The following is a 12,363-nucleotide window of genomic DNA, read 5'->3' as shown; positions in this document are numbered from 1 at the left end:
CTCCAGTTCGGTGAGGGCAGGTGCCCTGTTGGTTCCACCTCCGGTCTGGCTGGCCTCCTTCTGGATGTCGCCCATCTTCCTCTTGGTCACAATCCTCAGGTCATACCAGCGCTTTTTGAGGACCTCAATGTCCCTGTGGGTCACTCCCACAGCATTGACCTGCGCCTGGATGGCCAGCCATATGTTGCGCTTTTCGGCCTCAGGCACTTGCAGGGATTGCCTCCCAAACAGCTTCTGGTGCTGCTTCACCACCTCCTCCACCAGCACCTGGAGTTCCTTGGGGCTGAATTTGAGCTTCCTCCTCCTTTCCCCTCCGTCTTTCTGTGTTCTCTGGCTGGACATGCTGTTCGTTTCCCGCTCGCACATGCAACTGCTCCCTGCCTCTCCTCTGCACTCCAAGCCTCTCCAGGGTCGGCTAATTATGTACACCTGCCTGGGTGTGGCCACGTCGGCTAATTGTGTACACCTGCCTGGGTGTGGGCAGTTCCTGGTTGGGTGGGCTGTCGTTGCACAGGATTAGCTGTTTCGTCAAGTCATGTGATGTTATTTACCGAATCCGTGCATACCGATTCGGTATTTTCCGATTCGGTGGATACCACCTCGGTATTTTCCGAATCGGTAGATCCCACCTCGGTATTTTCCGATTCGGTAATTATCACCTCGGTATTTACCGATTCGGTGAATTCCGATTCGTATTTACCGAATGTTACCGAATCGGTAACTGTTACCGAATTTTTACCTACATATAACTTACCGATTCTAATTTACCGATTCGGTACGGCTCGGTGTTTAAGAACCGGTACAATTTATTTACCTACATGAGGCCCTAAGTGAGGCCCTCAATAGTTCTTATTAAATCAGAAGCCACTCTTTTTAAAATCTTTATTTTTAGAAATAGGCCTTCAAACTAGGACACACGGTGGGGCTCCACAGACTGTCCTGGGGCCAAAAATAAGAATCTTCGTCTTCCTGATATTTAGCTGTGGCATAGTTCTGCTTGTTCTAGACTGGATGTAAGAAAGATGGACTGAAGAATCTGCTGGGTGGGGGCGGGGAGGGTTGGGGTTGTGAGCCCGACAAAGGAATTCTTCAGTTTTTCTTCCTGATCAAAAATGGGATGAAGCTGATGAAGGTATTATAATCATATACACAGGATGTGTTGTATTACCAAGGCGGTGCCTCTAATAAAATATTCCTAGTTACACTTTTTTGCCCATGCCTGTTTTTAGAGAATCCTCAAATTATTTTATCTCAATTACAGTACTAGATAGCACTCCTATGCATGTAGGCCCCTTTGCAAAAGTGTTTCTGCGCTTGAAGAATATTTGCATACACTTCCAATTCTACCCATGTCAGACGTGTCAACACACCTGTCTCAGCAGGGTGACTCGCAATTTTTTAAACAAAATACGTCCCTCTTTTTTTCCTTCAAAATGTTGGCATGATGCTGTGTATGGTGTTTTCCTTCCCTGTGCACGTGGAGCAGGTCTTTCTGGAAATGTGTGTGTACTGGAAGTACCTATTGTTCAAGTACATGCCAATACTTAATATTAGTGTGTTTGAGAGACAGGACAACTTTCCTTTCCTGATAACTTGCATTGGTGTAAAATGGATTTGGAAAAAAACTAAACTATCAACGAGCCTGACAAAATAAATCGAGCTTCTTGTGCTTACTTTGGGAGTGTTGCAACGTGGGGATCTTGTGATAGGCCCACTTTGGGAAACAGGCGCAGGAGTAGCAACAAATGTATGCACTGATAGGCACACACAAACACATTTGCACACAGGCACAAACAATCCTGCACACTGCTAGACACAAGAACATACACATACACACACATGCTCATTGCTAGACACACAGGCACAAATGCTTACACGGGCAGACACATATGAACGTAGATGCATGTATTGTGACAAGCATACCCTCGCATACAAAGATACATAGAAACATACCAAAGCCCACTGACACTCATACCAAAACACACATACGGACATAGGTGCACATACATACATTAGCATATACACTCGTTTTTGTGTGTCTTTCTGTCAATCCAATATTACCACAAAAATGGTATAAGGGGACGCATGTCTTAAGGCCTCTGTCTCAAATATTACGTTATTTTTAAAATGTACTATTTTTCAAATGCTAACTGGTGCATATTGAAATCCCATTTCCAAAAAGGCGGTTGCCTTCGAAGGGCACATGAGGCTGAGGAAGTCAGTTATATAGCTCTAATAGTAACATGTTTTGTACACATTGTGTCCTACCACTGTTTGTTTTCTTAATACAAATAACAAATGTTACTAATAGAAATCTAATTTTACTTAGTTTACTTCCACTGGAATGATGAAAGCCTGAATTGGACTTGACAGGAGTTGAACCTGTGACCTATAGAGCCGGTCTGGCTTTACAGGGCAGTCTGGCCCCGTCCGGAGGCTGTTTTCTGGACAAGCGGGTCTGTGCCGGCAGTCACCCATACCCTGCAAAACATTGATACAGCATTTCATTTCACGTTCAAGACGGCTCCTATTTGCAGAATGTGTACCATTGTTTAGATCTCTCTGGTGACGGTGCATGCACTTTCATTAGCGAGAGATATTGTATGCAACATGGGGCTTGCAGCCAGCCCATTGCTTACCATTGACTTGTTTCCTTCTCACTTATTTACTGCCTTCTAATTTGTCAGTGTGTTCCAGCTTCACTTTTTCTTCTTTTGGCTGGCGCAAGGCCAAATTACTGAGTGCTTCAGCTTGATTGCTATCCCCCTGCTGATCGCACAGCGATTGAGGTCTTTTTATATTTTTTTCTTCCCCTGCCCTAGCCCATGTTTCTTTTTTTCCTCCCACTCCCTCGACCGAGTAACTTCGTGCGTCCCTCTCCCTGTAGTCCATGTTGCTTCTTTCCCATGCCCATATTGCTTCCCTCTCCCCGCTGTACTTCATGCGTGTTCTGCCCCCCCCCCCCCACACTGTCTGTGTTGTTTCTTTGCTTCTCACTCCATTCCCCTCGTTGTCTGTTACTACTTAGTCCTCCCTCTTTATTGTATGGGTTTTCACCCCACGCCGTCATTCTTCGTATTGTTTCTTCCACCCATTGTCCATTTTATCCCCTGCCCCACTTGAGGGGGAAAAAGTGACCTGGTGCTTTTTTTGACTTGTTACCCTTTTCTGGCCACCTTCCCACTCGTTATCACGGTTGTCTGTTCCTTAGTTGCCCCTGTTGGTCACCACAACCCACCATAGAAAGAAAAGGCCCTATCGCACAGTCCGAGCTTGCAATGTCTTAACGCTTTTCAATAACCTTTAGCCGTGCTGCCTAGCAGCCGCTCTGCTCTACATTATGGCTAAAAGACATTGGCATACCCAGTAGCTCTTGCTTAGGATAGACATTGGCTTTGCCAATGCTTGTTGTAATCTATCATTAGTTTACAATGCAAAGTTGTCTGACTTGTTGCTTTTTTGAAATTGTACCCTTAGCTTAGGAAACATGCTTTGATCAAAGCCAATACCAATGGCCCGGCCAATTGACGTTGCCGCTTTAATAATTAACTTTCTAATTTATTTATTTTGAAACCGGCATCATATTTTATTCAAATCAAGTTTAAATATCGGGTAAATCAAAGTTTGAGATCCAAGTAGACAGCATGACTTGGTGTGTCGATAGGAAATGAGAATAAGACGAGGCCAAATTAACAATGTAATGAAGTCCAAGTATATGTTTTTGCAGGGAAAAGTCACCCTGTTGACCATACACAATATAGTGCTTTTTAGTAGCAACTATTTTTTTTTTATAAATCTGTATTTTGGGAGTTGTTTGCTTCAGTTGGACTCCAGCACAAATCGAGATGTGTGAGAGGAGCGAATGTACAGTATTTGGTCTGTGAACCACAGTTGCACTTGCAACCCAGTTTTATTTGTGTGCTATATGGAGAAGCAGCCACTGTATTGCAGTGCCAAGTGTGTGATTAGATCGGTCATGGATATACGGGCCATGCTAGATGGACTGTATTTAATACCAGCTGGTGGCGAATCTTAGACGCAAGGATGGCATTGGCATGTGAGGTTCCTTTGTCTTCTCTAAGTACTATCTATCTCCAAGGATAAATGGATCCCATCGTCCATCTATGTGCATAGATTTTCGTGCATCTTTGTCGTATGCATACCTTTTGTTTTGTTTGGCATTGGTGCCTGTATGAACAGATGTCTGTGTTTGTTAGTTTGTTGCTCTACTTAGGTGCCCTTTGGTGTTTGTGTACTGCTGGCACTGGTGCATGTAAGCGGCAAATGTGCTTGCACTGAACAAAAGTAAATCTGTGGACACTGTTGCAGCTCTTTTTTGCACTGCCCTCATAATCTCAAGTGACTTCCATCTTCTCTGGCAGCCCTGAATCCTCTGCTTTAAAAAAAAAAAAAAAAATGTTTTGGTGCTGCCTGTTACTGTTTAGGTCTCGCCTGAGCCAGCGCTTTAGCGCTGCTCTGGCGAGAGCTATAGAAAGCGGGATTTGGAAGTGCAAACTAGTGCTTTTCAGGCTGCCAACTACAGTGCATGTGCGCCGGGCGCGCGCACCATTTGTCAGCCTGCTGATCACTTTCGCGGCCGCTTTGATGTTCTCAGTGAGCCGTGCGGCCACTGAGAACATCAAAGCGTCCGCGAAAGTGCTCACCATATGCCAGCCTTCCCTGTGTTGCTCCCCCCCCCCCCCCTTCCATGCTACCCGTGTGGCTCACTTTCTCTTTCACGGCCGCGCGGCCAATGCTTGTGAAATACATTTGATGTAAATGAATCTCATGTCAATATCCTGACAATGTGGCATGGATCGGCCTCTCATTCGAAAGCCTGCATTGAATATCACTCCCAAGCTACCAATCACGAAGTGCTGCAGGTGTCGTTCAAATACGCTACGTTTTGCCCAACCCATCCCGCCCACAGATCTAAGAAGGATATCTCCCTCGCTCAACTACCACTCCTTTTCTCTTTTCCCAGTCAACGACGAAATCTGCAAACAATCTGCTTCCATAAAAGTATTTCTTGCATTGCACACCTGCTGTCCCATCACCAGCCCAACAGCCAAAAGCACCACTGGGCAGCTGCTTGGGGAGGGAAGCGCAGCAAAAAAAGAGGCAGCAGAACAAGCCTACTGCAATGGGCACAACTTCAGATTTTATGCTGCAAGGCTACCGATGAGTAGGAGCGTAGCGGGACTTAATACTATGCAAAGGCGTAGAAGCATTCCTATCCAACCTGCACCTCTATTTTTCTGGCTTACAAATAGGCGGTCCTAAAAATTGAACTACTAAAATATGATTGGATAAAAAATCGTTGCAGTAGAAACAGGCAAGAGAGGACTGGGGACATCTTGAAAGACGATAGAAAACTTTGTGAATTTTTGCTCCAGCAAGTATGTTAAGGAAAGGAAGAGCAATAAAACAAAGTGAATAGAATATGAACGCTTTCCTGAATATCTGACACTGCGAGGTAACTGATGACAAGGGTTTTAGATAAACTGATGAAACAAATATGCTAGGCACAGAAAAAGAAACCCAATAAGACTATAAGAATGCAACTTGGTTCTCACCCTCCAGGATCCTTCATATGAAAGGCAAAAACTGCGGTGTAAGGAAAAAATACTATGCATTATATAGTCTTTGGAAATCCAGATAATGCATATGTAATGCAGAAACATCACAGAACTACCTGAGATCACACAAGAAATCTATGATGCAAGCCTCTTGCGTCTAATTTCGGATAATGGTGATATGAGGTTTTTTTTAACATAGTTCCTAATATCACACTGCTACTGGGTAAAAGCACTGTAAACATAGGTGTTATTATTATCCGATTTAACAGCATTTAATGTATTGGACTCGGAGAGCAGCACGGTGGAATGAGCATTCGGGTCCATAAACTGCAGATCGCTGCCTACTTCTTCAGCGACCGTCAAACTCACTGAGCAACCTTGTAGGCTTTTTACTATGTTTACACCAAATACTGAGAAGCTCATGATCTACCTCTTTCAGCGTGCTTGCGTGCAGCCTTGGAATAGCTCCTTTTTTAATGAACGGTCAGAATTGCACACAAACCAGCATAATGATGCGTTAATAATAAGCCCACCCATTATCCATGTGTAAACCGTGGCCGAACTGGATGGGCTAGATATCCAGCTCGAAACCATGGAACACAAACATGTATATTCAAAAGAAGAATAATACATTTTAGGTCCATAAAAAAGATTTAACTTCTCTTATGCACCCACACTTTGCAGGACCACTGGCGTATGGTTTTAAAAACAGAAAGTCAAGGCAGAATACAGGATTATGTGACTTCACCAAGAGAGATTGTTTCACACAACAGACTTGTATACAAGTTGCAAGGTTAAGAGATAGGAAGAAGGCTGGTAAAGTGAGTTGCAAACAAGCCAAGTGACGGGTTAAGACTTTGTGTACTGGTCCGTGGTTTGGCAAGATGCACTGCCCCACACTTTTAGGTCTGGTGTTAACCAAACCTGTTTGATTATACTAAAATGATATAAATAGAATACTTATAGTGGCTTTCTGTTTGCCATCTTCATCCACTATGTGTTACTATGCAATTCACATTTTTTCTGACCTCCATTACAGCATAGGCCAAAGACCCAGCTAGGCCATTGACTAACTTCCCAGTCACACACAATCCCAGGCAATCTTAACTGCCAGGCACTGCCACGATGTGCACTTTTAGAAATCAAAACTATATTTTAGCTTTTAACCAATGTTTTAACTTGATGAGGGCCTGACAGCTTCCCCAACAATATGGTTTTGCAAAAAAATAAGGCAAAACAAGCATTGACAAACTCAAAAGGCAGGTAGCTAACCCCAGACCGATTGAGTTGCTAATGCTGGTTTTCTAATGATAAACCAGTGACTTTTTGTGGCATACTTAAGTGAAGGGTTGCCAAGATCTTGCAGAGTTGAAAAAGTACTGCAAGTGAAATAGAAAGTTCGCAGGAGTCACAGCTGCCAAGAGATTGACAGTTTTAATGATTACAAAGCAAAAGGGATTTTAGGGTGTTCATATTGGTGTATTTTACAATGACCTGATGTGGCACTGCCATAGGCAGAAAAAGAAGTTGGTGTGAATATGAATGGAAATTTTGGAGGACTTCAGTATTTGTTTGTTCTTCATACAAAAATATCCGCCTCCCTCTAGTGGGTTTTCTACTGTAGAAGACATTCAAGGCAAGCAAACGCGCTGTAGCACCTTCTCCTCAAATGTAAAAGCATGTTAAAATTATTCCTTACATTTTTGTATTTTAAAAACTTCTTTTGAGAAAGTTCACAATCTTTTGTATAAAGAGTGAAGGCTCTGAAGAACAAACATGTAACATCAACACCAAAACAACAACAAACACAAAGAAATGAGCATTGGCAAACAGATCCAATAGGCTGCGCCTTTTGATCTACTGGCTTCAGCATAATTACAGAATCGGCACAAAAACAAATTGAAAGAAGGCATGATACATATCATGATGGCCCAGCATACATGACAACATAATCTACCAACATTTGTTTTTAAATCAACATTCCCAAAGATGGAACCTACCACTTACAGCAGTCAGTTTTAGACCAGCATTGGCATAGCCAATAGGTCTCGCCTTTGGGACCTTATAAGTGTTTAGCCATGCAACAGTTGCATAACTAAACACTTAAAAGGTCCCAAAAGCGAGACCTATTGGCTATGCCAATGCTTGTTTACATTGAACTATATGAGAGGGAAAACGTTGTTCGTTACACCAAGATACGTGTGTGTATCAAACCAAGTCAATGTTGCTGCTTCTGTGTGCATATGGGTGTATGTATAGAGGGGGGTATGCCTGCTTAAATGTATGTATTTTTTTAAAGCTTTATTTAAAGACTTCAAAGAAAAATAACATATTACTTAAGGGGCAGCATAAACGGTTGGAGGACAAAAGAGGAGGGCAGGCGATTACAAAAGTTCTTGGTTATGGTATATCTGGGGCGCAGTGGTGCTGCAGCTCATCAGTACTAGTGGGGAAACCTTCCTAACGACTATGAACTTCCAAACAACTTTTTCAAGCTCCCCACACCCCTCCTTTTTAGCAAATTTGGCCAACCCACAGATTCACATGTCCAATACTCCCAATACAATAATAACGCTACTTCTTTTTCACAAACTATGCCCATAATTCTATATGTTCTCAAAACTCTTCCCTCCTTTATGTATCCTCCACCCTAATGCTTCAACAGACTCGCCTGTTTACCACTTCCAATAACAATTTACATTTCCCCTAACTAATCCGCCACTAATCCACCTTTAGGTAGTGCGCTACTCGCGGAAGAGCTCTAAAACTCCTCGCGTCCGGTGTAGTAAGCACTATATAAATACAATTATTAAACACCCACAAATTTGAGCACAAATGTACAAGTAATTCACAAGGAAAAAAATAATAAAGCACATTCTACAATTTAACTATAATCTAGAGTTCCCGAGTCAGGGGTAGTAAAATAAGTGCAATTTATGATAAGTTTCCAATATTATTTAGAATTTGGATGCATCTACTTTGCAAGCATGCTAATGTCGAACAGTGGTTCTTGCGAAATTTGACTTTCACCGCAGTAATTTCTTTCCATCTGGCAAGAAAGTTGATGCAGCCGGTTCAATCTGTAGTTCTGTTGCACGTAAGAAAGCTTTAAGTATACGTGCGGCACTTGAAGTCGAGAGCAGTTTGCCGGGGTGGTCATGTAACATCGTTATAGTGCTGATGAGTCATGCAAGGTGATGACTAACGCTTCCTGGCTGCAGAATCCCTGCTTGCTATTCATCTCCACAACCTCTTTCTTTACTGAGGTAACAATTTACCTGCTGGAAATTGAGGATTCTTAACAATTGGAAATCTTGTGCGGTAGAAGAGCGGAGCCAATTGTGGAGTCGCAGTTGGATGTGCTCACCCTCAAGGAGCAGTCCTCTTCTCCATTAATGTTCATCTATAGCAGGCAAGGTCAAGCTTAGGACCAGTGCGTTCGTAGATCCTGGATTTTTTTTGTAATCTGCTGAAATAAATGGGCAATTGTTTCCAAGAATCCCGTTACTTCAACGCTGCATAATATAGACCCAAGGGTTTTTTTTATACGTTGTGTAAGGTCTCTAAACCTCCTCTGGCCCTCCTGTGTGTTTATAATAGTCAAGTGGCTGTTGCTTTTCATCCTGCTCCACCCCTGGCTTCTCCTCTGGCTCCGAGATTTAGTTTCAACTTTTGTGATTTAGGTCTCAAGGCAAGACGTTCCTTGGTTGTTAATTCCAGGTTCTTTATTATACATTTCTCACTACTGTTGACTTTTCTGTCAGACAGACATACACGTATTGAGTCATTCCTTCCTTCGCTTGCTAAAAAAGCATAACTGAGTTAGCAGTATGTTATAGCCCCTCCCCACTCATTTCATCAACACTTTATTTTTTTGGTACTTACAGTATTGTTGAAAATTGTTGCTTCCTTGGTCCTATCTGTATAGTTGACTCCTTAGCAATACGATTTTGCATTGCAAACCTAGTGTCGTTTTAATATTTAAATATATTTACACTCGAATGTTGCCTTGGCGTTCTTTTGCGGGGATATAATGCTACACAGCACTGGTGACGATTTCCAATAAAATTATAGTCCAGATTCACCTAAGATTCAGTGCCTACAAAGTTGGTGTAGGTTAATTGGCAACATGTTATTTTCTCGCTGAACATTTCTAACTAGTACCTTGCATTTTCACATTCCGTGTGCGACGACATTGTATTTTTCATGTACCTTACAGTTTTTCAGGAAATTGTAAAATGTGTATGCTTTGAAAACGTGACATGGCTTTTCTTATAATTGCTTGTTTGAAATTTTAGGTCCTTGAGTCTAAACTTGCAAGCTCATTATTTCAATTGCTGTTTCTGCGATGCTTTGGTATCATTCTATGTATTTCTGCATTTCCCTGCAGGCAAACGAATTGAAGGAAAAAGGCAACAAAGCCTTGAGTGCTGGCAACTTCGAAGAAGCTGTGAAATGCTATTCCGAAGCAATCAAACTGGACCCAAAGAATCATGTGTTGTATAGCAATCGGTCTGCGGCTTACGCGAAGAAGAGGGAGTTCCAGAAGGCTTTGGATGATGGGAGCAAGACTGTGGAGCTTAAGCCGGACTGGGGCAAGGTAAGGATGTGACAAAGTGTTTTGTGTGTTCTGTAGGTGAAGTAATAGGAATGGTAGCCTAGATTCTTAATTTGACTATTTTTAGGTCGAGCCTGCTAGAGCTTGCGCTCTCGCTTGCGAGACTCTTGTGCTCTCGCCTGCGAGACTTGTGTTAAAAAATGGGCTTTTTACCGTTAATAGCTTACTGTTAGTTGTCATCATTGTCCCTCTTCTTTGCTGCCTTTTCATTGCATAGCGCTTGGCAAACACCACTTCCTTTTCGCCCCGTGGCGCAAGGATGAAGTACAGATTGATTAGCTTTGGTTAGTGCCAAATTGATTCAAAAGTCCCAAACCAGGTGCCAGTCATGCCGGAGAGAGTGTAAATATTTTGCCACATAATGCATGGCAATATATGCCACACACATTGTGTTCCATTAAAGGTAGAACGTGTTACCACCAATTAATTTGATTTGTGACACTAAGGTGTGAGTTGTTGTATATGGGTGCGTTGTTGAGTGTTTCCTTAGTAAGACTGCACTAGCAGTTATCCTGGTTACACTTCGAGACCAGTTCGGATTGGTAAGGTGAGCGGTAGGGCTCCAAGCAATGAACTAGTGCCTGAAGGCCACCTGTCAGACTTTTTTGGGGGGATACCAAGTTGGGCAAGCTAGAGAATTTGGGGGTTGGGCCGAGCCCACGTATAAAATATCAAGTGAATCCTGATTTTTAGAAATAAGAACTTTTTTGAAGTCTAACCTGCGTGAGCTATCACATGTGCTCTCGCTTGCGAGACTCTTGTGTTCAAATATAGACTTGGACCCCTGCAATTGCTTACCATTTATTAGCATCATTGTCACTACTATTTGCTGCCTTCTAATCAGGCAACACTTGCCATGCATCACATCTTTTCTTTCTGTGGCGTTTGGACCAAGCACAGACTACTGTTTTAGTGCCCCTCTGCTGGCCTTCCACTGCTCGCGATGTGATTAAGGTACTTTTTGTTCTGAAAAAAGCATTGCGTCTTAGTGCTTTTTTATTTTTTTTATTTTTTTGTTTCGTTACCCTCTCCCCACTCAGTCTCTGTTCCTTCTCCCCTCCCGCCGGCCCTGTCTGTTCTTGCTGCTCCAGCGAGAACGAAAAAAAGTGCCATGAAGTGGCAAGCGAAGAGGGCTTCATAGGCTCTTTATCCACCCGCCCTACCCCCTGCCAGATTGCCAAAGCCATAGGCGAGACCTACTGGCTTGCCAATGCTTGTTATGTGGTTAATTTGTTCAAGTGGTGACAACACTTGAGATGTACTCATGGCAGGCATTGTAGCCATACAGAAAATGTACAGGGTGGTTTGGAATTCCATTTGATGGTGCCAGTCCCTTTTTTTTTCTCATTCTAAAATAACAAACGTTATAAGTGCAAGAAACGGTTTAATGCTTTGTTGATTGTTTCTCGCAGAAGACAATACTTGACTTAAATATTAGAAGAGAACGTTGCCAACTTTTAGTACTCTCCATGAAGCATTACCGGTCTTATTAACAAGCTCGAGCTTAAAGAATGTGTGAGAATTAATGGGAGATGGGGCATGGGTGCAGTGCTGAATTTGTAAAAGAAAGTGCCTGTGTCTGAAGCTCTTCTAAGAAACCTGTGGCCAGTGCAATTAACCGTCGGCATGCCAAAAACCAAGGCTGAAAGGCTTGCATCCACTTCATGCCTCTTTAATTCTGTACCATAAACACCGTGCCCCTTTATCTCACTTTTGCATGTTCCTGCTTTCTTCCTTTGTGATTGATTTGCTGTCTTTCTCTTCCTGATCTGTGTGTTTTCCCACTCTTGCGCTCGGTAAATATCTGATGCAAAAAATCAAGTGCCGTGACCCCCACCGGCTCACATTAAGTACGGCATGAATGAAGAGTCCATGGGGGAAACGGCTGGGTTGAAGATATTTTTCATGCATGTCCCTGTTATATAATGGGTCGTTTCTCCCGTTACATGGTGCTCTTTTCTAATTCATGATGGTGTTTAATAAAATGTGTCTTTACAGCGAGTACTGTATGTATTCGAATTTTGTATATGGGTTGCTTTTATTAAATCCTTTTAGTATATTTTCCCTGGAAAGCTATATCTAGAGACGAAGGTTTGGCATTTGCTATTCCTTGCCATTGTGGAAAGATCTATTTGTGTAATATCGATTGTAGAAGATGAGGCGGTG

At 42.7% G+C, this 12,363-nt stretch overlaps 1 protein-coding gene across 2 annotated transcripts in view; it reads left to right on the top strand.

The window, feature by feature from the left end:
* Nucleotides 1-12,363, top strand: part of STIP1 (stress induced phosphoprotein 1) — a 189,565-nt gene that overhangs the window by 29,232 nt on the left and 147,970 nt on the right. For both annotated transcript variants that reach the window (XM_085619680.1, XM_085619679.1), the window contains one exon: nucleotides 9,970-10,179. In XM_085619680.1, the coding sequence (XP_085475806.1) occupies nucleotides 9,970-10,179 (210 nt within the window). The remainder of the gene's footprint in view (nucleotides 1-9,969; nucleotides 10,180-12,363) is intronic.

Source organism: Triturus cristatus, chromosome 7 (assembly GCF_964204655.1).
Source record: "Triturus cristatus chromosome 7, aTriCri1.1, whole genome shotgun sequence".
NCBI lineage: Eukaryota > Metazoa > Chordata > Amphibia > Caudata > Salamandridae > Triturus > Triturus cristatus.
The sequence above is the reverse complement of the archived record's forward strand: the minus strand, read 5'-3'. Positions and strand labels throughout refer to the sequence as shown.